The sequence below is a fragment of the Pseudophryne corroboree genome, chromosome 2, assembly GCF_028390025.1.
Source record: "Pseudophryne corroboree isolate aPseCor3 chromosome 2, aPseCor3.hap2, whole genome shotgun sequence".
NCBI lineage: Eukaryota > Metazoa > Chordata > Amphibia > Anura > Myobatrachidae > Pseudophryne > Pseudophryne corroboree.
Window position 1 is genome coordinate 144,623,111 of NC_086445.1, and position 22,477 is coordinate 144,645,587.

At 46.7% G+C, this 22,477-nt stretch overlaps 1 protein-coding gene across 6 annotated transcripts in view; it reads right to left on the reverse strand.

The window, feature by feature from the left end:
* LOC135004051 (uncharacterized) overlaps window positions 1–14,341 on the reverse strand; it is a 154,335-nt gene extending 139,994 nt beyond the window's left edge. For 4 of the 6 annotated variants that reach the window (XM_063951784.1, XM_063951781.1, XM_063951782.1 and 1 more), the window contains exons 1-5: window positions 14,155–14,341; window positions 10,145–11,499; window positions 2,334–2,458; window positions 1,950–2,038; window positions 1,360–1,436 (exon numbers count right to left, since the gene is read on the reverse strand). In XM_063951784.1, coding sequence (XP_063807854.1) covers window positions 1,360–1,436; window positions 1,950–2,038; window positions 2,334–2,458; window positions 10,145–11,499; window positions 14,155–14,280 — 1,772 coding nt within the window. In that variant the 5' untranslated portion in view covers window positions 14,281–14,341. Of the gene's footprint in view, window positions 1–1,359; window positions 1,437–1,949; window positions 2,039–2,333; window positions 2,459–10,144; window positions 11,500–12,278; window positions 12,494–12,737; window positions 13,050–14,154 lie in introns of those variants that run through there. The other 2 variants (XM_063951786.1, XM_063951783.1) reach the window with 2 other exon arrangements.
* Between the last annotated feature and the right edge of the window lie 8,136 nt (window positions 14,342–22,477).

The window sequence follows — 22,477 nt, forward strand, 5'->3', positions numbered from 1 at the left end:
GCGCCTTATCCCCTCTGCTGGACTTCACTCCCGGGTACAATGGAACCTATAATAAACAGATTTTAGTAAATCCGACCTGTGCTCCTGCCCTGGTGGATATAGTGGGGTCCCTGCACGGCCACAGTGTCCACGCCAGCGACGCGGCCTGTCTACTGGGACCGCGATCTCTGCGGGTCCCACCTGGGGGACCCTCTTACCTCCTCCCTGAAGTGAGGTCACACGATCCAGAAGAGCAGCAGCGGTGATGTGTGCCTGATGTGATGTGTGCCTCCGCTGCAAGTACCCGGCAACCAGGGCGCGGGAGTATGCAGCGCCGCTGGGGGAGGTGATGGAGACACAGCACAGAATGTCAGCAAGACATACACAGCATCTAGTGCCTGTGCTGCAGCCCTTGAAGTCTTCTTTCTTATTAAAAAGCTCTTATTAGGGCTGCCTAGCGCAGCCCCCCCGTTAGTGACCTGCACTGCAGGCACCAACTTCCAAACCGAGCACCAGTGCCTGGAGGCGGGGTTATAGAGGATGCAGTGCATCCTGGGAACAGTCAAAGCTTTAGCCTGTTGGTGCTTTGGGTCAAGATCCAACTCTACACCCTGATGTTATTCCCTGTGGAAAACCAGTGTAACCCGCTGCAGAAAAAGTGATTATTGCTGGGTACCCTTCATGTCTGTATCTGTACAGACAGATCGCTTTGACCCCGCGGCACAGCTGCTAATGCCCGATATAGCTGCAGATATATCGGCACATCTGGCTACGAGTACAGTAGAGCCACCAACCGCCCTTACACTTGCTACTGGAATCGGTGAATGACATCTCAACTGGGCAAATTAAAATGCCTGTCCAGTTGTGATGTCAACGCAGACACATCGAGGTTGATCGGTTAGTGTGTATGCTTACCTGAATCAGCTCAGACTGTGCGACAGTACCCCAGCCTTATAGTACAAAAACATGGCAGAACAAGGACAATGTTTATAAACATTGCGACATCAGTGGTCATTAGATGCAAATCAGCATCGGGCAGCCAAACCCAAAATTTGGTACCATTGTTGGCAGTGTGGAGACGATGGTATAAGTAAAGGAAAAGGGCCCGCTCATGAGAGCTTATTCAGGACTACTACTAGGCAATACACATCCATTTATATATTAACAAACATTTCTATTCCATAAATAAACTACAGGTAAGTGGACTTTGCGGAAAAAAAAAATCCCAACTAATGCTCAGATAACAAGATGAATAGGAAAAAAATATTTAGACTACACATTCTGTAAATCTGCCTGAAGTTGATAAATCACATTATCTAATATGGTAAAAATATGAAAACGATGAGCTATTATTAGCCATGCAATAAAACAGGGTCTCACTTTTCCAATTCATAAGGGTCCAGTTTCCACCAAGTATCTGGTTCCAAGATTTCCACACCATAACTTCTGTCTAAGGACTAAAAAAGGACATTTCCATAAGAAAAGGAGGAAGTGATAAACCCGCAACACTACATTTATATTATACACGTCAGCCACACACACAGAGATTTGTTAGAACAGAGTGTTAAAGACAGGTCTATGCTATGGACACATTTTGTCCTCACTTGGAAGTATAATGGTACATTGTTGCATAAAGGTGCATTTGACTAGGTTTAGAACAACTTGTTGTCAATTAGATTATGTTGACGTTCACAGCAGCACTGATCTTGTGTGAAGCAATTACCGGTCCACGTGAAGGAGCTTGATAACTGTGGTGTTAAACGCATTTCTGCATGGCATGATATTAATGCATAAAACATAATGGCAATGCTAGAATCTACTTCTAATCCCACCCAGGTTCCTGCTGGCATAACATAATACACACCTTTCATATAAATATGACCCATTCTCAGACCAACACACTTGCAATCATGTACAGTTAGCATATAACATTCAGTGGTTAAAATGGTTTACATCTCTTGAATTCTTACCATTTGTACATACGGCTTCATTTCCCAGGCCTGGATATTAGTGTTGTCTATAATAATAGGCGACCTTCCATCATCCATTGCTCTTAGGGCTGTGGGACACATAACAACGAATGTTACTTTGAATGTGAGGAAATTAAAATGATCATAAAATTGTATTCAAATATATTTGTCATTTTCCTATCAAAACATTGACAATAGTTCAATATTGTATTTTTATTCATCCTTTTGGCTAGTTACAGAGGGAGGGAACATTATATAAAACTTGAACATCTGATGAATCTGTTCCATTTCAGGTCCATAATCTTTCAACTAAACCCAGATATGAGGTTTGTCTGTAAATGCACATTCGCCGATTACTGTATAACACCACCACACTTGGCGCACCTCTGTTATGATTCCAGCTATGTGCATCCCCGAGCAGTTTAACATCATATGTATATCCAGTTTCCTGGCTAAAGTAGTCATCGGTGCTGAGGACAATCCCGCCAGACGACTGGCCCAGCAGGGTGCTGTGGGATAAGAGACAGAAACAATCAGATATTATAATAAGAGAGAGTGTGGTGGTCACAACTTAAACTACAATCATTTCTGTCCCAAAATGAACATTAATAAAATCTTGAATTAAATGCAGACAGGGACTACTGCAAATTAAACTATAATAAAATATGAATCATGTCTTTGATGTGTGAACACTTTCCTTCGGCCAATGCAAAATAAGGTTAATTTACCACACTCTAGACCATGGGTCTTCAACCTGCGGCCCTCCAGCTGCTATGGAACTACACATCCCAGCATGCTCTGCCTCAGTTTTAGCATGCCTTAATAGCAAAAATGTGTCAAGGCATGCTGGGATGTGTAGTTCCACAGTAACTGGAGGGCCGTAGGTTGAAGACCCATGCTCTAGACCTTCGAGAAGCTGCCTTAAGTAAATGGAAGTTCCCATCTGCTGCCTCATTATGTGGGCATGTGATTGCTGATATGGCACAGAGGCTGAGAATTAATACACACAACGTGAAACTAGCACACCACTACACTTAAGCACAATGAAATGATCCAGTGACATGTCAATCCGAAAAACTGTATTAAAGGCCTGACTCAGATGTATGTAAACCCGATGGTTTATGTACAGCTCCGATGTCTGTGGGATGGTGCATGCACAGGACCCGTTCTGCGCATTTGTGCATAATGGGTCCTGCAAGATCGCATGCAGTGCCCCCAAGCCGCACCATGATTGGCATGCTGCGGCCGTTTGGGTGAGGGTAAGTGGGCGGAACGGAACAGTTTTTTCAGAGAGCGGGAGCGTGTCCGCCCATTTTCTGGAGTGGCGAGGCCAGTGTCTGCTTTTCCCAACGCAGATTTACTGGCCTCGCAAGCAGGTAGGAAGCAGCCAGTCTGAGTTAGCTTAGGCTTACTCAGATGTCTGATGCTGCTGCCATCGCAAGCAATGGTTGCAATGGTGATCCTACATATGCTGCGATGCATGCAGGAGGTATCTTTTTCCTTCAGGCCTTAGCATATCTCTGAACCAGGACCTATGTAGTGATTAAATCACCACAAAAAAAACTCAGCTATGTTTTCCTTTAAAGCAGATCTCAATCGCATGGCACTTTAGCACACAGAAAATTCTGCAATTGAGTCTTAGTTACAGAAGAGAACCGCGGTGGAATGTAATGGAGTCCAAGATCGTCTGAGGTGCGGGATGCCGTATGATCTCAGGCTTTTTTTTTTAAAGGGGTAATCACTTACAAGGCATGGTTTTGTCGTGTAAGTGTTTACCCCTTTAAAAAACGTCCTAGATCGGCCGGTATCCCGCACCTCTGACAATCCTGGACTCCATTACATCCCGCAGCTGGTGACAAAAATCCCTGTCTGCTGCACATAATTACCACCTTACTCTAGTGAGCTGCATTATATCCTGTGCACATACTGTACAACGTGTTCATAGACTCAAAGAAACAAAATATAATTGGCCGTCCGACAGGGCATGGATAGTTCCCTTGCATGGTTATAGACTTGACCGGTGAGAAGCAACCACAACAAATGATTTGAATACCACTCCAATTGTTTGTGTAAATAATAAGAATTTACTTACCGATAATTCTATTTCTCATAGTCCGTAGTGGATGCTGGGGACTCCGTAAGGACCATGGGGAATAGCGGCTCCGCAGGAGACTGGGCACATCTAAAGAAAGCTTTAGAACTAACTGGTGTGCACTGGCTCCTCCCCCTATGACCCTCCTCCAAGCCTCAGTTAGGATACTGTGCCCGGACGAGCGTACACAATAAGGAAGGATTTTGAATCCCGGGTAAGACTCATACCAGCCACACCAATCACACCGTATAACTTGTGATCTGAACCCAGTTAACAGTATGATAACAGAGGAGCCTCTGAAAAGATGGCTCCCAACAATAATAACCCGATTTTTGTAACAATAACTATGTACAAGTATTGCAGACAATCCGCACTTGGGATGGGCGCCCAGCATCCACTACAGACTATGAGAAATAGAATTATCGGTAAGTAAATTCTTATTTTCTCTAACGTCCTAAGTGGATGCTGGGGACTCCGTAAGGACCATGGGGATTATACCAAAGCTCCCAAACGGGCGGGAGAGTGCGGATGACTCTGCAGCACCAATTGAGAGAACTCCAGGTCCTCCTCAGCCAGGGTATCAAATTTGTAGAATTTAGCAAACGTGTTTGCCCCTGACCAAGTAGCTGCTCGGCAAAGTTGTAAAGCCGAGACCCCTCGGGCAGCCGCCCAAGATGAGCCCACTTTCCTTGTGGAACGGGCTTTTACAGATTTTAGCTGTGGCAGGCCTGCCACAGAATGTGCAAGCTGAATTGTACTACAAATCCAATGAGCAATAGTCTGCTTAGAAGCAGGAGCACCCAGCATGTTGGGTGCATACAGGATAAACAGCGAGTCAGATTTCCTGACTCCAGCCGTCCTGGAAACATATTTTCAGGGCCCTGACAACATCCAGCAACTTGGATTCCTCCAAGTCCCTAGTAGCCGCAGGCCCCACAATAGGTTGGTTCAGGTGAAAAACGCTGGAACCACCTTAGGGAGAAACTGAGGACGAGTCCTCAATTCCGCCCTGTCCGAATGGAAAATCAGATAAGGGCTTTTACAGGATAAAGCCGCCAATTCTGACACGCGCCTGGCCCAGGCCAGGGCCAACAGCATGACCACCTTCCATGTGAGATATTTTAACTCCACAAATTTAAGTGGTTCAAACCAATGTGACTTTTGGAACCCAAACTACATTGAGATCCCAAATTGCCACTGGAGGCACAAAAGGAGGCTGTATATGCAGTACCCCTTTTACAAACGTCTAAACTTCAGGGACTGAAGCTAGTTCTTTTTTGGAAGAAAATTGACAGGGCCGAAATCTAAACCTTAATGGACCCCAATTTCAGGCCCATAGACACTTCTGTTTTCAGGAAATGTAGGAATCGACCCAGTTGAATTTCCTCCGTCGGGCCTTACTGGCCTCGCACTACGCAACATATTTTCACCAATTGTGGTGATAATGTTTTTGCGGTTACATCCTTCCTAGCTTTTGATCAGGATAGGGATGACTTCATCCGGAATGCCTTTTTTCCTTCAGGATCCGGTGTTCAACCGCCATGCCGTCAAACGCAGCCGCGGTAAGTCTTGGAACAGACAGGGTCCTTGCTGGAGCAGGTCCCTTCTTAGAGGTAGAGGCCACGGATCCTCCGTGAGCCTCTCTTGAAGTTCCGGTTACCAAGTCCTTCTTGGCCAATCCGGAGCCACGAATATAGTGCTTTCTCCTCTCCATCTTATCAATCTCAGTACCTTGGGTATGAGAGGCAGAGGAGGGAACACATACACTGACTGGTACACCCACGGTGTTACCAGAGCGTCTACAACTATTGCCTGAGGGTCTCTTGACCTGGCGCAATACCTGTCGAGTTTTTTAATCATGTGGACGACTTCTGGGTGAAGTCCCCACTCTCCCGGGTGGAGGTTGTGCTGAGGAAGTCTGCTTCCCAGTTGTCCACTCCCGGAATGAATACTGTTGACAGTGCTATCACATGATTTTCCGCCCAGCGAAGAATCCTTGCAGCTTCTGCCATTGCCCTCCTGCTTCTTGTGCCACCCTGTCTGTTTACGTGGGTGACTGCCATGATGTTGTCCGACTGGATCAACACCGGCTGACCTTGAAGCAGAGGTCTCGCTAAGCTTAGAGCATTGTAAATGGCCCTTAGCTTCAGGATATTTATGTGAAGTGATGTATCCAGGCTTGACCCTAAGCCCTGGATATTCCTTCCCTGTGTGACTGCTCCCCAGCCTCGCAGGCTGGCATCCGTGGTCACCAGGACCCAGTCCTGAATGCCGAATCTGCGGCCCTCTAAAAGATGAGCACTCTGCAACCACCACAGGATGGATACCCTTGTCCTTGGTGACAGGGTTATCCGCTGATGCATCTGAAAATGCGACCCGGACCATTTGTCCAGTAGGTTCCACTGGAAAGTTCTTGCGTGGAATCTAACGAATGGGATTGCTTCGTAGGAAGCCACCATTTTTACCCAGAACCCTTGTGCATTGATGCACTGAGACTTGGTTCGGTTTTAGGAGGTTCCTGATTAGCTCGGATAACTCCCTGGCTTTCTCATCCGGGAGAAACACCTTTTTTTTTTTTTTGGACTGTGTCCAGGATCATCCCTAGGAAACAGAAGACAAGTCGTCGGAACCAGCTGCGATTTTGGAATATTGAGAATCCAATCGTGCTGCCGCAACACTACCTGAGATAGTGCTACACCGACCTCCAACTGTTCCCTGGATCTTACCCTTATCAGGGAATTGTCCAAGTAAGGGATAACTAAAATTCCCTTCTTTCGAAGGGATATCATTTCGTCCATTACCTTGGTAAAGACCCGGGGTGCCGTGGACCATCCCTACGGCAGCGTCTGAACTGATAGTGACAGTTCTGTACCATAACCTGAGGTACCCTTGGTGAGAAGGGTAAATTTTGACATGAAGGTAAGCATCCTTGATGTCCCGAGACATCATGTAGTCCCCTTCTTCCAGGTTCGCAATCACTGCTCTGAGTGACTCAATCTTGAATTTGAACCTCTGTATGTAAGTGTTCAAAGATTTTAGATTTTAAATCGGTCTCACCGAGCCGTCTGGCTTCGGTACCACAATAGTGTGGAATAATACCCCGTTCCCTGTTGCAGGAGGGGTACCTTGATTATCACCTGCTGGGAATACAGCTTGTGAATGGCTTCCAAAACTGCCTCCCTGTCAGAGGGAGACGTCGGTAAAGCCGACTTTTGGAAACGGCGAGGGGGAGACGTCTCGAATTCCAATATGTATCCCTGAGATATTACCTGAAGGATCCAGGGGTCTACTTGCGAGTGAGCCCACTGCGCACTGAAATTTATTGAGAACGGGCCCCCACCGTGCCTGAGCTTGTAAAGCCCTAGCGTCATACTGAGGGCTTGGCAGAGGCGGGAAAGGTTTTCTGTTCCTGGGAACTGGCTGATCTCTGCAGCCTTTTTCCTCTCCCTCTGTCACGAGCAGAAAAGAGGAACCTTTTGTCCGCTTGCCAACAAAGGACTGCGCCTGATAATACGGCGTCTTATTTTGAGAGGCGACCTGGGGTACAAACGTGGATTTCCCAGCTGTTGCCGTGGCCACCAGGTCTAAAAGACCGACCCCAAATGTCCCCTTTCAAAGGCAATACTTCCAAATGCCGTTTGGAATCCGCATCACCTGACCATTTTACTGGTAGAATTGGACAACGCACTTATACTTGATGCCAGTCGGCAATTATTCCGCTGTGCATCATGCATATATAGAAATGCATCTTTTAAATGCTCTATAGGCAATAATATACTATCCTTATCTAGGATATCAATATTTCCAGTCAGGGAATCCGACCATGCCAACCCAGCACTGCACCTCCAGGCTGAGGCGATAGCTGGTCGCAGTATAACACCAGTATGTGTGTAAATACCTTTTTGGATACCCTCCTGCTTTCTATCAGCAGGATCCTTAAGGGCGGCCATCTCATGAGAGGGTAGAGCCCTTGTTTTTACAAGCGTGTGAGCGCCTTATCCCCCCTAGGGGGTGTTTCCCAACGCACCCTAACCTCTGGCGGGAAAGGGTATGCAGCCAATACTTTTTAAGAAATTATCAATTGTTATCGGGGGGAAACCCACGCATCATCACACACCTCATTTTATTTCTCAGATTCAGGAAAACTACAGGTAGTTTTTCCCTCACCGAACATAATACCCCTTTTTGGTGGTACTCGTTTTATCAGAAATGTATAAAAACATTTTCCATTGTCTCAATCATGTAACGTGTGGCCCTACTGGAAATCACGGTTGTCTCTTCACCGTCGACACAGGAGTCAGTATCCGTGTCGGCGTCTGTATCTGCCATCTGAGGTAACGGCCGCTTTAGAGCCCCTGACGGCCTATGAGACGTCTGGACAGGCACAAGCTGAGTAGCCGGCTGTTTCATGTCAACCACTGTTTTTTTATATAGAGCTGACACTGTCACGTAATTTTCAACAGTACATCCACTCAGGTGTCGACCCCCTAGGGGGTGACATCACTGTTACAGACACTCTGCTCCGTCTCCACATCATTTTTCTCCTCATACATGTCGACACAAACGTACCGACACACAGCACACACACAGGGAATGCTCTGATAGAGGACAGGACCCCACTAGCCCTTTGGGGAGACAGAGGGAGAGTATGCCAGCACACACCAGAGCGCTATATATATACAGGGATAACCTTATATAAGTGTTTTTCCCCTTATAGCTGCTGTATGTTTTAATACTGCGCCTAATTAGTGCCCCCGTCTCTTTTTTTTTAACCCTTTCTGTAGTGTAGTGACTGCAGGGAAGAGCGAGGGAGCTTCCCTCCAACTGAGCTGTGAGGGAAAATGGCGCCAGTGTGCTGAGGAGATAGGCTCCGCCCCCTTTTCGGCGGCCTTATCTCCCGTTTTTTTGTATATTCTGGCAGGGGTTAAATGCATCCATATAGCCCAGGAGCTATATGTGATGTATTTTTTGCCATGTAAGGTATTTCTGTCATGTTTTATTGCGTCTCAGGGCGCCCCCCCCAGCGCCCTGCACCCTCAGTGACCGGAGTATGAAGTGAGCTGAGAGCAATGGCGCACAGCTGCAGTGCTGTGCGCTACCTTATTGAAGACAGGAACGTCTTCTGCCGCCGATTTTTCCGGACCTCTTCGCTCTTCTGGCTCTGTAAGGGGGCTGGCGGCGCGGCTCCGGGACCCATCCAGGCTGGACCTGTGATCGTCCCTCTGGAGCTAATGTCCAGTAGCCAAGAAGCCCAATCCACTCTGCACGCAGGTGAGTTCGCTTCTTCTCCCCTTAGTCCCTCGATGCAGTGAGCCTGTTGCCAGCAGGTCTCACTGAAAATAACAAACCTAAACTAAAACTTTCACTAAGAAGCTCAGGAGAGCCCCTAGTGTGCACCCTTCTCGTCGGGCACAGAAATCTAACTGAGGCTTGGAGGAGGGTCATAGGGGGAGGAGCCAGTGCACACCAGTTAGTCCTAAAGCTTTCTTTAGATGTGCCCAGTCTCCTGCGGAGCCGCTATTCCCCATGGTCCTTACGGAGTCCCCAGCATCCACTTAGGACGTTAGAGAAATCCATAATATAATTTTTATTTCTGTAACACTTAATGGCAGTTTGTCCAATGTGTCAAAAACTAATAATGTGCTTCACAACACTGTTGCCAGAAGTATAGTAGAATCACTGGGATCTCCTAGGATTAGGAGAGTACGACTTTCCCAGTCACATGCCTCAACAACTATCAGGCCACGATTATGTAGACAGAAGTAAGTGACGAGCTACAGATAACCATGGGCTACACAAGTGTCTGCTACAGCATACATGGCTGCTAAATAGACAAGTAAGCAATTTGGCTCAAAGTAAAGGGACCAACATATTATATTTTGAAAATGCCCTCAGATTGATTTAGAGGCATTTATAAAAACGTGATACAAAAGAGACAGACGGTGATGCCAGCAACAACTAGATGTCATTTTTGAAAAAACGTAAAAGCAAACATAAGATCAGTTACTAAGGATAAGAGCAATGGATTTTTTTTGCCCTTAGAACCAGACTTCTGAAGTGTTACCCAATGCCAATGACCATCTAGCAATTGCCTCATACTAACCGTGCCAGTGTGCTTTTCCCTGAGCCAGGGACACCTCTCAGGAGCACAAGCTTTCTTTGAGAATTCCTACATGATGAATGCTCTCTGTATTTGTGAGGATATAGTTCGTGGGATGCATTACTAGCTTGATGTAATGGGAGATCACCAGAATGTCTATATTTCTGCCCACAAATGTCCTCACGCTGATGTTCTTGCTGGGCCCTTTCACCTGTGCTTGGTGGAGACGGTTTTACGTAACTCATCCCCTGAGAGGTGGGCCTACTCTCGGGGGGTACATGGGAACTGTGCCAAGGAGGGCGGTTATTATTTACAGCATGGTAACTATTGACTGGATTATGCAGAGGGGGTGGTAGGTTATTTTGCCTTGGAATAGTCAATGGATAGTTGTATCGTGGAGGAGGTGGGCCATATGGTACAATAAAAGAGGGTGGTGGAAAACTTTCAAATCCTGGAGGTGGCATTGAATGGTTTAAAAAAGAAGTATCCCTTGTATTAAATGGAGTTTGTCTATCAAAAGAAACCTGGTTATAAGGAGGTAGTGTAGGACATTTAACTTGTGATGTTGATGCTTCTTTAGGGGGACAATCGAGAGGCATTAATGTTGAGGATTTGTTGGGAAAAGAACTAAAGGCCTGCGAGGATGGTGCTTGGCTTTGATGAGAACTGGCCGGGAGTGAGGCTGGTGCTTTGTTATCGGAGGGGCTGAAATGTTCCAGATTAGCCACAACCGTGTGATTGGCATTACTAACTTGGTCATCAGTCTCGGAATCAAGTTCATTTAGTTCTTTGTAAAACTGACGTAGCTCATAATCTATTCCATCCTCACCTTTCGATTTTGTCGCCGTTTTACCCAACTCCACAGTTTTAATCTTAAAGGCGAGAGACCCAGGTTTATTGCTGGCGTCATGTCCAGAGCTTACTGGAATAGGGGTTTGAAAAAGTGGTCCTATAAAAGCAGAGCTAGTTTCTGAAAAGGATTCATCTGAGCCATCTTTGCATTTGTCTGACACGGCTAATTCGAATGGACGCTGGTTGATGTTATTGTAGTCTCTCCGATCACAAGGTGCTTGATAGGAGTGATTTCTAAATGATTCTGAACTGTGTTCCACAGCACAATCATTCTTTAAATCTCTAGGGACTCTGGGTCCTTCACTGTTATGTTTGTTTGGCTGATAGTATCTGCCCTCAGAGACCATCGGCAAACTCCATTTCTGTGGCTGCGTCTCACTGTAATCGTACAGGGCAGTATCTCTCCTTGCCCAAGACGTGGGATAGTCAGGTCTTGACCTTTTCACATGGGGTTCACTGGATGAATCATACACATAATGTGAGAAATTCTTTTCAACATGAGGCATCTAGAAAAAATCCAAACACATAAAATACCTTAATTAGGTAAATGAGATTAATGCATTTTAAACACAATGGGGTCAATTCAATTCGGCAACTTATGAATAGCGCCGGGAATTAGCTCCCGACGCTATTCAATTCAGCTCCAGTTAAGTCGGCAATGTCCCATTCTCACCGACTAAACAGGTTGAATTGTCGGGAGAACGGGCATTCTCCGACTTAACTCCCCGGCGCGAGGCTGATTCCCGACAGAATTAGCCTCGCGCCGGCCGCGAGGCAGCACTTTTGTCGGGTTTCTTCTCTCATCCCCCGGGGATGAGAGAAGAATTCCCGACAATTGCGTGTAACTAGCAGCTGAATTGAATAGCGTCGGGAGCTAATTCCCGGCGCTATTCATAAGTTGCTGAATTGAATTGACCCCAATGTCCTACTCCCGTGTCTTAGTTTGAAATAAAAAAAACATTTGAGCAGTGAGAGAATAAGGATAGTGATATATCGACAAAGAGGTATTGTTCTGATTGAATGGTTACTACAGTGGAGGACCAGGCATATTTCCAGGGAAAACATTATGTAACTTGGCACTATACCTGGAAATTAGGGTCACTTGGCTGTTGTGTAGGTTAATAAAATTGAACACTACTAGAGTGACATTAGCCAGAGAGAATGGAGGACCCGCCGGCAATGGTGTACGGGAAAGAAGGGTGGACAGGGAGTCTAACACCACATACGCCGGATCTGGTATTGTAGTATTTTGTAATTTAGTATAAAGACAACTGGAAAAACTTACACTTGAAATTCAAGATCTCAGCAGCAGAGCCACAATATCCATTCGGCAATCCAGGCACCTGCCTAGGATTCAGTAGTCAAGGAAGGACCCAAATTATTCAAACCTGATTTTACGGGGGTGGAATCCAATTCTCAGCAATATGCGGGGGCAATGTTTGGCTGCGCACATTTCCAATCATTGCGACAACCCAAGATCACTCATATTGCTGGACTCCTCTATGGGGTGAAAGGAAAAACAGGCAAAATTGCATTTCCCCATAAATGTTAATTATTATTATTTACAAAGGGAGAGGAGAGGGAGCCTGTGGCCAATGAGGGGTCAGTCCTGCGCTCAGCATCTCTCCCCCTGACTACAGCAGCCATACTCGTGTGTTACTGTATAGGCAGCACTGCCACGGTGAGGGCACACACAGGGACCTGGGTGCATGAAGCTAGGCTCACGCCTGTGTAGGTACATTACCTCCGGTGCGCTGTCCAGAGAGAAGCCCCTGACCGGCCGCCACTTCCATAGAGAAACCACACAAGGCCCAAACCGCATTACCCGACAGCCAACCGACGACGTAACGTCTCATGCAACCGCAGAGCATGCCGGGAGATCTAGTCCGGGCGTCAGGCGTAACGGCGTGCCGGGCATGCCGGGAGATGTAGTTCGAACGAGGTGACTGCCCGGCTACAGGGGATCCTGACCTGCTAACGTTACATACACATTACCCAGCATGCCGTAAGAGAGCCGTGCTGCTGCAGCTGCAGTGCTGCCTTCCTGTGAGTGAGCTTTGTGTGTCCTCCCACCTGTAAGTGAGCTATGGGCAAAAAAAAAAAAAAAAAAGGAAGAATAGGGAGCGCTTATTTCAATGCTGATCAGATTCTGTATTAAATTTGATTTGAATATTTGAGTACAATAGAGTACAAGTATGGTTAAAAAAATAAAGTAACGACCTCTCACTGCGTAAATTTATTCAACACTTCTAGTGATCAATAGTACGGCCTTGGTACAGGTTATTCACCAAACCCACCCAAGGTTGTGTCTATGTTACCTTCGTTCAAAGGACCTCGAAGTGACAAAATGACAGGGCAGGAGAGAACTTCCGCCCTTATAGCTCCTAAATGTTTTCTTCGTTCTTCGTTCTCCGTTCGTTTGGGGGGGGGGGGAATTTCTATGCAGCATTGGACCCTCGCGGGCTCGGTGTCTCGCTCGCCACAATTTACTATTCTCAATAGATTGTGACATGGACCCAGGGGGTTATGGGAAAGGTCCTCTCCACGAAGGTAAATTAGACGCTACCCCCCCCCCCCCCCAGCCAACTCTCATCATAACCCTCTGTTCCACGCTCACTCTCTACCCCATCAGCGTTGTCCTGTCTGCCCCTCCCCTTTAGAATGTAAGCTCTCACGAGCAGGGCCCTCTTCCCTCATGTGCTTATCCTTCTCTTACCTAAACCATCTACTCCATACTCCCTTCAGAGGTACCAAATCCCTCAGTTTTCTGCCACCCTAATACTTATTTCAGTGTTGTCTGCTGATGCAGATATGTTTATATACCCTGTACTGTACTTGTTATATATTCCCTAGAACTGTAAGTCACTGTTTTCGTGTTTTGCTTATTTGTTTATGTACTTTGTAGCTGGGCGCAGCAGATTCCTTGTGGCGCTATATAAAGGATAATAATAATTAATCTTCACTAAGCATTTGTTCCAGCGGTACACCAAGGCATCTGTCCCAGCATAGAAGAAATAAGTGTCAAGAGCTAGAAGTCAGGACAAGACGGCTTGCTGAACTTCACAGTCAGTTACACCCAGCTGCACAGTAACCTCTCAGATAGATGTTCAGTTTGTCAACAATATCACTAATTCAAATGCATCCGTCATCCTGAATCAGACCTTCAATGCGTCCCAAATTGTCATCTGTAGTGGACGTGCTTGGTCGACCAGATCCCTGCTCATCTTGAATGTCTGTGCTGTCGTTATCAAAGGCAAAGCACCAAACCAAACCTGATCCCGCAGCATGACATTATCACCGTACAACTCAACAAGCTGGCGATGAATTTCAGCTGCTGATGCAGAAATCTGATCACAGGGTGTAATTCCAAGTTGATCGCAGCAGGATTTTTTTTAGCAATTGGGCAAAACCATGTGCACTGCAGGGGAGGCAGATATAACATGTGCAGAAAGAGTTACATTTGGGTGGGTTATTTTGTTTTTGTGCAGGGTAAATACTGGCTGCTTTATTTTTACACTGCAAATTAGATTGCAGATTGAACACACCCGACCCAAATCTAACTCTCTCTGCACATGTTATATCTGCCTACCCTGCAATGCACATGGGCCCTCATTCCGAGTTGTTCGCTCGCTAGCTGCTTTTAGCAGCATTGCACACGCTAAGCCGCCGCCCTCTGGGAGTGTATGTTAGCTTAGCAGAATTGCGAACGAAAGATTAGCAGAATAGCGAATAGAAATTTCTTAGCAGTTTCTGAGTAGCTCCAGACTTACTCAGCCATTGCGATCAGTTCAGTCAGTTTCGTTCCTGGTTTGACGTCACAAACACACCCAGCGTTCACCCAGACACTCCCCCGTTTCTTCAGACACCCCCGCGTTTTTCCCAGAAACGCCATCGTTTTTTCACACACTCCCAGAAAACGGCCACTCCCAGAAAACGGCCCCCCTGCAGTGCACATGGTTTTGCCCAACTGCTAACAAATATGCTGCTGCGATCAACTCTGAATTACCCTCAAAGTATGTGTGGGGGGAGGGCTGGCGACATGGGCAACAGAAGTAGAGTAATGAGAGAGGTAAATGAGACATACAGCAGAATTGAGAATAGAATGGAGAGGGCAGAGTTAAGATGGCCAGAGAGGAACAGATTACAGTAATCAAGGTGGGAAATGATGGAAACAAATGTGGTTAATACTACCTGACCTTACTTGATCTGTGGATAATAAAATGTGTAACATTCTGTGATATGTTCTGTCAATACTACTTTAACCACTTAACTGACGATTTTTCCCTTCAAAACTGTTAATAACATTGTTTTTTTTTTTTGTTTTTTTAATAAAGTTTAAAAAGTATTTTTTAAAATATTTAAACATATTTTGCACATCTGCAGAATGGATCTCCTCATCAAAAACGGGGGGACAGGGTGGGACGGCGCAGTCGCATGAGATCTGACCATGACAGTTAAGTGGTTAAGGTTCAGGCATTAAGTTTGTTAAGTTGGCCGGACATTCAGCGCCAGGCTGTGGATTTATAGGCAGTTCTTGGCATCAAGGCTTCCAGTGTGTACATATGCAGAAAGTTGACAGCTGTAGAACTTGGAGCCTCTCCCCCTATTACCATAAATTTGGAACTCGCCTTGTACTTAGGTGGTCATTCCGAGTTGATCGCACGTAGCAACTTTTTGCTGCTCGTGCGATCAACTTGACGCCGCCTATGGGGGAGTGTATTTTAGCAGGGCTGCGGTCGCTTGTGCAGCCCTGCTATGCTAAAAAAGTTTCCTGCAAAACAAGACCAGGGTCAGACCTACTTACCCTGTGCGACGGATCCAGCGACGAAGGTCCCGGGATTGACGTCAAACATCCGCCCTCCAAACGCCTGGACACGCCTGCATTCGGATCTCCACGCCTGTAAAACGGTGAGTAGACTCCCCGGAACGCCTCCTCCCTGTCAATCTTCTTGCGATCGCACTAGCGATCACTTTCTTCTTCGTTCTGGCCGTTGCCCGACGACGGCTCGCATGCGCAGGTCCGACCCGTTCGCACCGCAGCGAAGAACCTCTGCGTGCAAATGGGTCGGAATGACCCCCATAATGCTAGGTGATTAGCTTCTGTGCCTTGGAACTGTGTGAGTCTTACGTGTATCTCTGACACGTGTTACCAACTGTTGGCTTTCCATTTGACTAACCCTCAGTAACATATTTCAGATGTTCCCAAACGTGGTTCTCAAAGCACCCTAATTGTTCAGGTTTTAAGGATAAGGGCAATTCCAAAGTAACGGATGTAACTCACAGATACAATGTTTGTGATAAACATCTGGATTGCTTCAAATTTAGAATGCACATAAAGAAGCACATTTTACCACAATTGTATCTACCACTGGTCAATAAAAATATGAAGTGTGAACAAACCTCACCATTGTTGTCTGCTGTAAATAAATACATTGCTTAAATGTAACGGATGTAACCAGGATAGGACATGGTAATTTCTGACATCAAATACATGTCTGATTTCTCTGAAACTACAACAGATATTTATTCCGGGTGTGGATCATCAAATCGACAGTGTCTAGGTCGACAATGTTTAGGTCAACCACTATAGGTTGACAGTCACTAGGTCGACAGGGTTTCTAAGTCAACATGTGCTAGGTTGACAGGTCAAAAGATCGACATGAGCATTTTTTTGTGTGTGTCGTTTTCTGCGTACAGTGACCGGGAAGCCGAATTAGTGCACCGTGTCCCCTCGCAGCTTCGGGCAAGGTGCCTTGCTTCGCTCGGCACAGATTACCGTTCCAATCGTAGTCCACGTGGATCGTTAAGTATGAAAAAGTTAAATAAAAGGAAAAAAAATTGAAAAACTCATGTCGACCTTTTGACATGCCGACCTAGCACATGTCGACCTAGAAACCCTGTCGACCTTCCAACCCTGTCGACCTATAGTGGTCGACCTAAACATTGTCGACCTAGACAGTGTCGATCTTCAGACCGGATCCCATTTATTCCATACTTTTTTACAACAAAGCATAAACCACACAGATTGTTTTAGTACAATTTTAAGGAATGTCATTCTTACTACCTTGACAATATTTAATGGAATGTATGTGTAACGGACGTAACCCGAAAATCGTCACAGTCGTAACCATCAAATACATAAATCAGTAAATTATAAAAGGCCCCTTGCATTAACTGGTACAGGGTCATTTACCTTTCAAACAATGGTGGTCATTCCGAGTTATTCGCTCGCTTGCTACTTTTAGCAGAAATGCAAACACAAAGCCGCCGCCCTCTGGGAGTGTATCTTAGCATAGCAGAATTGCTAACGAAAGATTAGCAATTCTGCTATTAAGTATTTCCTTGCAGTTTCTGAGTAGCTCCAGACCTACTCCTAGATTGCGATCACCTCAGTCCGTTTAGTTCCTGGTTTGACGTCACAAACACGCCCAGCGTCCGGCCAGCCACTCCCCCGCTTCTCCAGCCACTCCTGCGTTTTCTGCTGGCATGCCTGCGTTTTCTAGCACACTCCCAGAAAATTCTCAGTTACCACCCAGAAACACCCACTTCCTGTCAATCATTCTCCGATCAACAGAGCGACTGAAAAGCTTTGTTCGCCCGTGAGTAAAATAGCATAGTTTTGTGTAAAATTGCTTAGCGCGTGCGCCCTGCTGTGCATACGCATGCGCAGAACTGCCGGATTTTAGCCTATTAGCAATTCTGCTAAAAATAGCAGCGAGCGAACACCTGGGAATGACCACCTATGTTTTCAGATGGGTACCATATTTATCATCTTTGTTATTATTATTATTATTATTATTATTATTATCTTTGTTTCATTACCATAAAACCACAAGAAACACTGATTATCAACATATAATTTCTGACAGTACATGTCCTTAACTGTTCCCGCCCTGCAGCTGCATCTCCCTGTCTCCCTCACTCCCTGTCAGCGTTTGGGCGCCATTACACACAGCTGCGCTGATTCTGGGACTGCTGGGTGATGCCTCCTCTGTAAAGCCGCCTGCATCATCAGTGCTGTGCATTTACAGGACACTTAAGTATTCTACATGTCATTTAGACATTGTTAGTTAAGAACAAGTGCATACTTCAGGGTTATTTAGTGCAAGTACCCTGTGATATTCATCCAGTTTTTACTGAGCATTGATATATCTGTTTATATACATAGCTTTACTCAGTAATAGTATTGCTAGTCCAGTGCAGTTTTATTGTTTGTCATAATTCCTGCATTGTACATGTGACTGGGTGTGTTTGTGCATATAGCTGCTGGGTGATCTCTACTCCGTGTATCTCACTCCTACTACTATCCCTATATTCTGTAACCTGAGGGGGCTCCATGCGTCAGGGTTATTAGATAATATAGGTATTTCACAGGATATACGTATTTTGTATTTTTTCTCTTACGTCCTAGAGGATGCTGGGGACTCCGTAAGGACCATGGGGTATAGACGGGCACCGCAGGAGACATGGGCACTATAAAGAACTTTAGAATGGGTGTGCACTGGCCCCTCCCTCTATGCCCCTCCTCCAGACCTCAGTTAGATCCTGTGCCCAGAGGAGATTGGGTGCATTACAGGGGAGCTCTCCTGAGTTTCTCTGATTAAAAGAATTTTGTTAGGTTTTTTGTTTTCAGGGAGCCCTGCTGGCAACAGGCTCCCTGCGTCGTGGGACTGAGGAGAGAGAAGCAGACCTACTTAAGTGATGGGCTCTGCTTCTTAGGCTTCTGGACACCATTAGCTCCAGAGGGATCGGAACGCAGGTCTCACCCTAGCCGTTCGTCCCAGAGCCACGCCGCCATCTTCCTTGCAGAGCCGGAAGATAGAAGCCAGGTGAGTATCAGAAGACATCACAGGCGGCAGAAGACTTCAGATTTACCGCTGCGCGCCATTGCTCCCACACACAAACACACACTGAGGCACGGATGGGTGCAGGGGGGGGGGGGGGTGCCCTGGGCAGCAATATAAAACCTCTAGGCTGGCATTTTAGTATATATGGGCTGCGGAGGCAATATATATACAAATCCCCCGCAAGTACTGTATTTTTGAGCGGGACCGAAGCCCGCCACTGAGGGGGCAGAGCTTGATTCCACAGCACTGACTAGCGCCATTTTCTCCACAGCACACTGCAGAGAAGCTGGCTTCCCGGACTCTCCCCTGCTGAACACGGTGACAGAGGGCTTAAAAAGAGGGGGGGGGGGGGCACTTAATTTGGCAGTGAGTGTATATTGAATAATATAAAAGCGCTGTGGGTCTGGGAAATTGTTTTCCAGGGTCATTGGCGCTGGGTGTGTGCTGGCATACTCTCTCTCTGTCTCTCCAAAGGGCCTTATTGGGGGGCTGTCTCCAGATTAGATATTTCCCTGAGTGTGTAGGGGTGTCGGTACGCGTGTGTCGGCATGTCTGAAGCGGAAGGCTCTTCTAGGGAGGAGGTGGAGCAAATGAGTGTGGTGTCTCCGTCGGCAACGCCGACACCTGATTGGTTGGATATGTGGAATGTTTTAAATGCAAATGTGAATTTATTACATAAGAGATTGGACAAAGCGGAGTCCAGGGAAAATGCAGGGAGTCAATCCTTGCCTTTCACCATATCACAGGGCCCTTCTGGGTCTCAGAAGCGCCCACTGTCCCAAGTAGCAGACACTGATACCGACACGGATTCTGACTCCAGTGTCGACTACGATGATGCGAAATTGCAGCCAAAGTTGGCAAAAAGTATTCATTATATGATTATTGCAATAAAAGATGTGTTGCATATCACTGATGACCCCTCTGTCCCTGACACGAGGGTCCACATGTTTAAAGAAAAGAAACCTGAGGTTACTTTCCCTCCTTCTCATGAGCTAAATGAGTTGTTTGAAAGGGCTTGGGAAACTCCAGACAAGAAATTTCAGATTCCCAAGAGGATTCTTATGGCGTATCCTGTCCCGGCTAAGGACAGCATACGGTGGGAATCCTCCCCCATGGTGGACAAGGCGTTAACGCGCTTATCTAAAAAGGTGGCGCTGCCGTCTCAAGATACTGCAGCCCTCAAGGATCCTGCTGATCGCAGACAGGAGACTACCTTGAAGTCGATTTATACACATACTGGTACCTTGCTCAGACCGGCGATAGCGTCGGCTTGGGTTTGTAGCGCTGTAGCGGCTTGGACAGATACCTTGTCTGCTGACATTGATACCCTGGATAAGGATACCATTTTATTGACCTTGGGTCATATTAAAGATGCGGTACTATATATGAGAGATGCTCAGAGAGACGTTGGCCTACTGGGTTCAAGAGCCAACGCCATGGCGATTTCTGCTAAGCGAGCCCTGTGGACCCGCCAATGGACGGGTGATGCCGACTCAAAGAGGCATATGGAGGTTTTGCCTTACAAAGGTGAGGACTTATTTGGGGAAGGTCTCACGGATCTGGTTTCCACAGCTACTGCAGGTAAATCTACTTTTCTCTAACGTCCTAAGTGGATGCTGGGGACTCCGTAAGGACCATGGGGAATAGCGGCTCCGCAGGAGACTGGGCACATCTAAAGAAAGCTTTAGGACTAACTGGTGTGCACTGGCTCCTCCCCCTATGACCCTCCTCCAAGCCTCAGTTAGATTTCTGTGCCCGACGAGAAGGGTGCACACTAGGGGCTCTCCTGAGCTTCTTAGTGAAAGTTTTAGTTTAGGTTTGTTATTTTCAGTGAGACCTGCTGGCAACAGGCTCACTGCATCGAGGGACTAAGGGGAGAAGAAGCGAACTCACCTGCGTCCAGAGTGGATTGGGCTTCTTGGCTACTGGACATTAGCTCCAGAGGGACGATCACAGGTTCAGCCTGGATGGGTCCCGGAGCCGCGCCGCCGGCCCCCTTACAGAGCCAGAAGAGCGAAGAGGTCCGGAGAAAGCGGCGGCAGAAGACGTTCCTGTCTTCAAATAAGGTAGCGCACAGCACTGCAGCTGTGCGCCATTGCTCTCAGCACACTTCATACTCCGGTCACTGAGGGTGCAGGGCGCTGGGGGGGGCGCCCTGAGACGCAATAATACATGACAGAAATACCTTACATGGCAAAAAAAATGCATCACATATAGCTCCTGGGCTATATGGATGCATTTAACCCCTGCCAGAATATACAAAAAACCGGGAGATAAGGCCGCCGAAAAGGGGGCGGAGCCTATCTCCTCAGCACACTGGCGCCATTTACCCTCACAGCTCAGTTGGAGGGAAGCTCCCTGACTCTTCCCTGCACTACAGAAAGGGTTAAAAAAAAGAGAGGGGGGCACTATTTAGGCGCAGTATTAAAACATACAGCAGCTATAAGGGGAAAAACACTTATATAAGGTTATCCCTGTATATATATAGCGCTCTGGTGTGTGCTGGCATACTCTCCCTCTGTCTCCCCAAAGGGCTAGTGGGGTCCTGTCCTCTATCAGAGCATTCCCTGTGTGTGTGCTGTGTGTCGGTACGTTTGTGTCGACATGTATGAGGAGAAAAATGTGGAGACGGAGCAGAGTGTCTGTAACAGTGATGTCACCCCCTAGGGGGTCGACACCTGAGTGGATGTACTGTTGAAAATTACGTGACAGTGTCAGCTCTATATAAAAAAACAGTGGTTGACATGAGACAGCCGGCTACTCAGCTTGTGCCTGTCCAGACGTCTCATAGGCCGTCAGGGGCTCTAAAGCGGCCGTTACCTCAGATGGCAGATACAGACGCCGACACGGATACTGACTCCTGTGTCGACGGTGAAGAGACAACCGTGATTTCCAGTAGGGCCACACGTTACATGATTGAGACAATGGCAAATGTTTTTATACATTTCTGATAATACGAGTACCACCAAAAAGGGGTATAATGTTCGGTGAGGGAAAAACTACCTGTAGTTTTCCTGAATCTGAGAAATAAAATGAGGTGTGTGATGATGCGTGGGTTTCCCCCCGATAACAATTGATAATTTCTTAAAAAGTATTGGCTGCATACCCTTTCCCGCCAGAGGTTAGGGTGCGTTGGGATACACCCCCTAGGGGGGATAAGGCGCTCACACGCTTGTAAGAACAAGGGCTCTACCCTCTCATGAGATGGCCGCCCTTAAGGATCCTGCTGATAGAAAGCAGGAGGGTATCCAAAAAGGTATTTACACACATACTGGTGTTATACTGCGACCAGCAATCGCCTCAGCCTGGAGGTGCAGTGCTGGGTTGGCATGGTCGGATTCCCTGACTGGAAATATTGATATCCTAGATAAGGATAGTATATTATTGCCTATAGAGCATTTAAAAGATGCATTTCTATATATGCATGATGCACAGCGGAATATTTGCCGACTGGCATCAAGTATAAGTGCGTTGTCCAATTCTACCAGTAAAATGGTCAGGTGATGCGGATTCCAAACGGCATTTGGAAGTATTGCCTTTGAAAAGGGACATTTGGGGTCGGTCTTTTAGACCTGGTGGCCACGGCAACAACTGGGAAATCCACGTTTGTACCCCAGGTCGCCTCTCAAAATAAGAC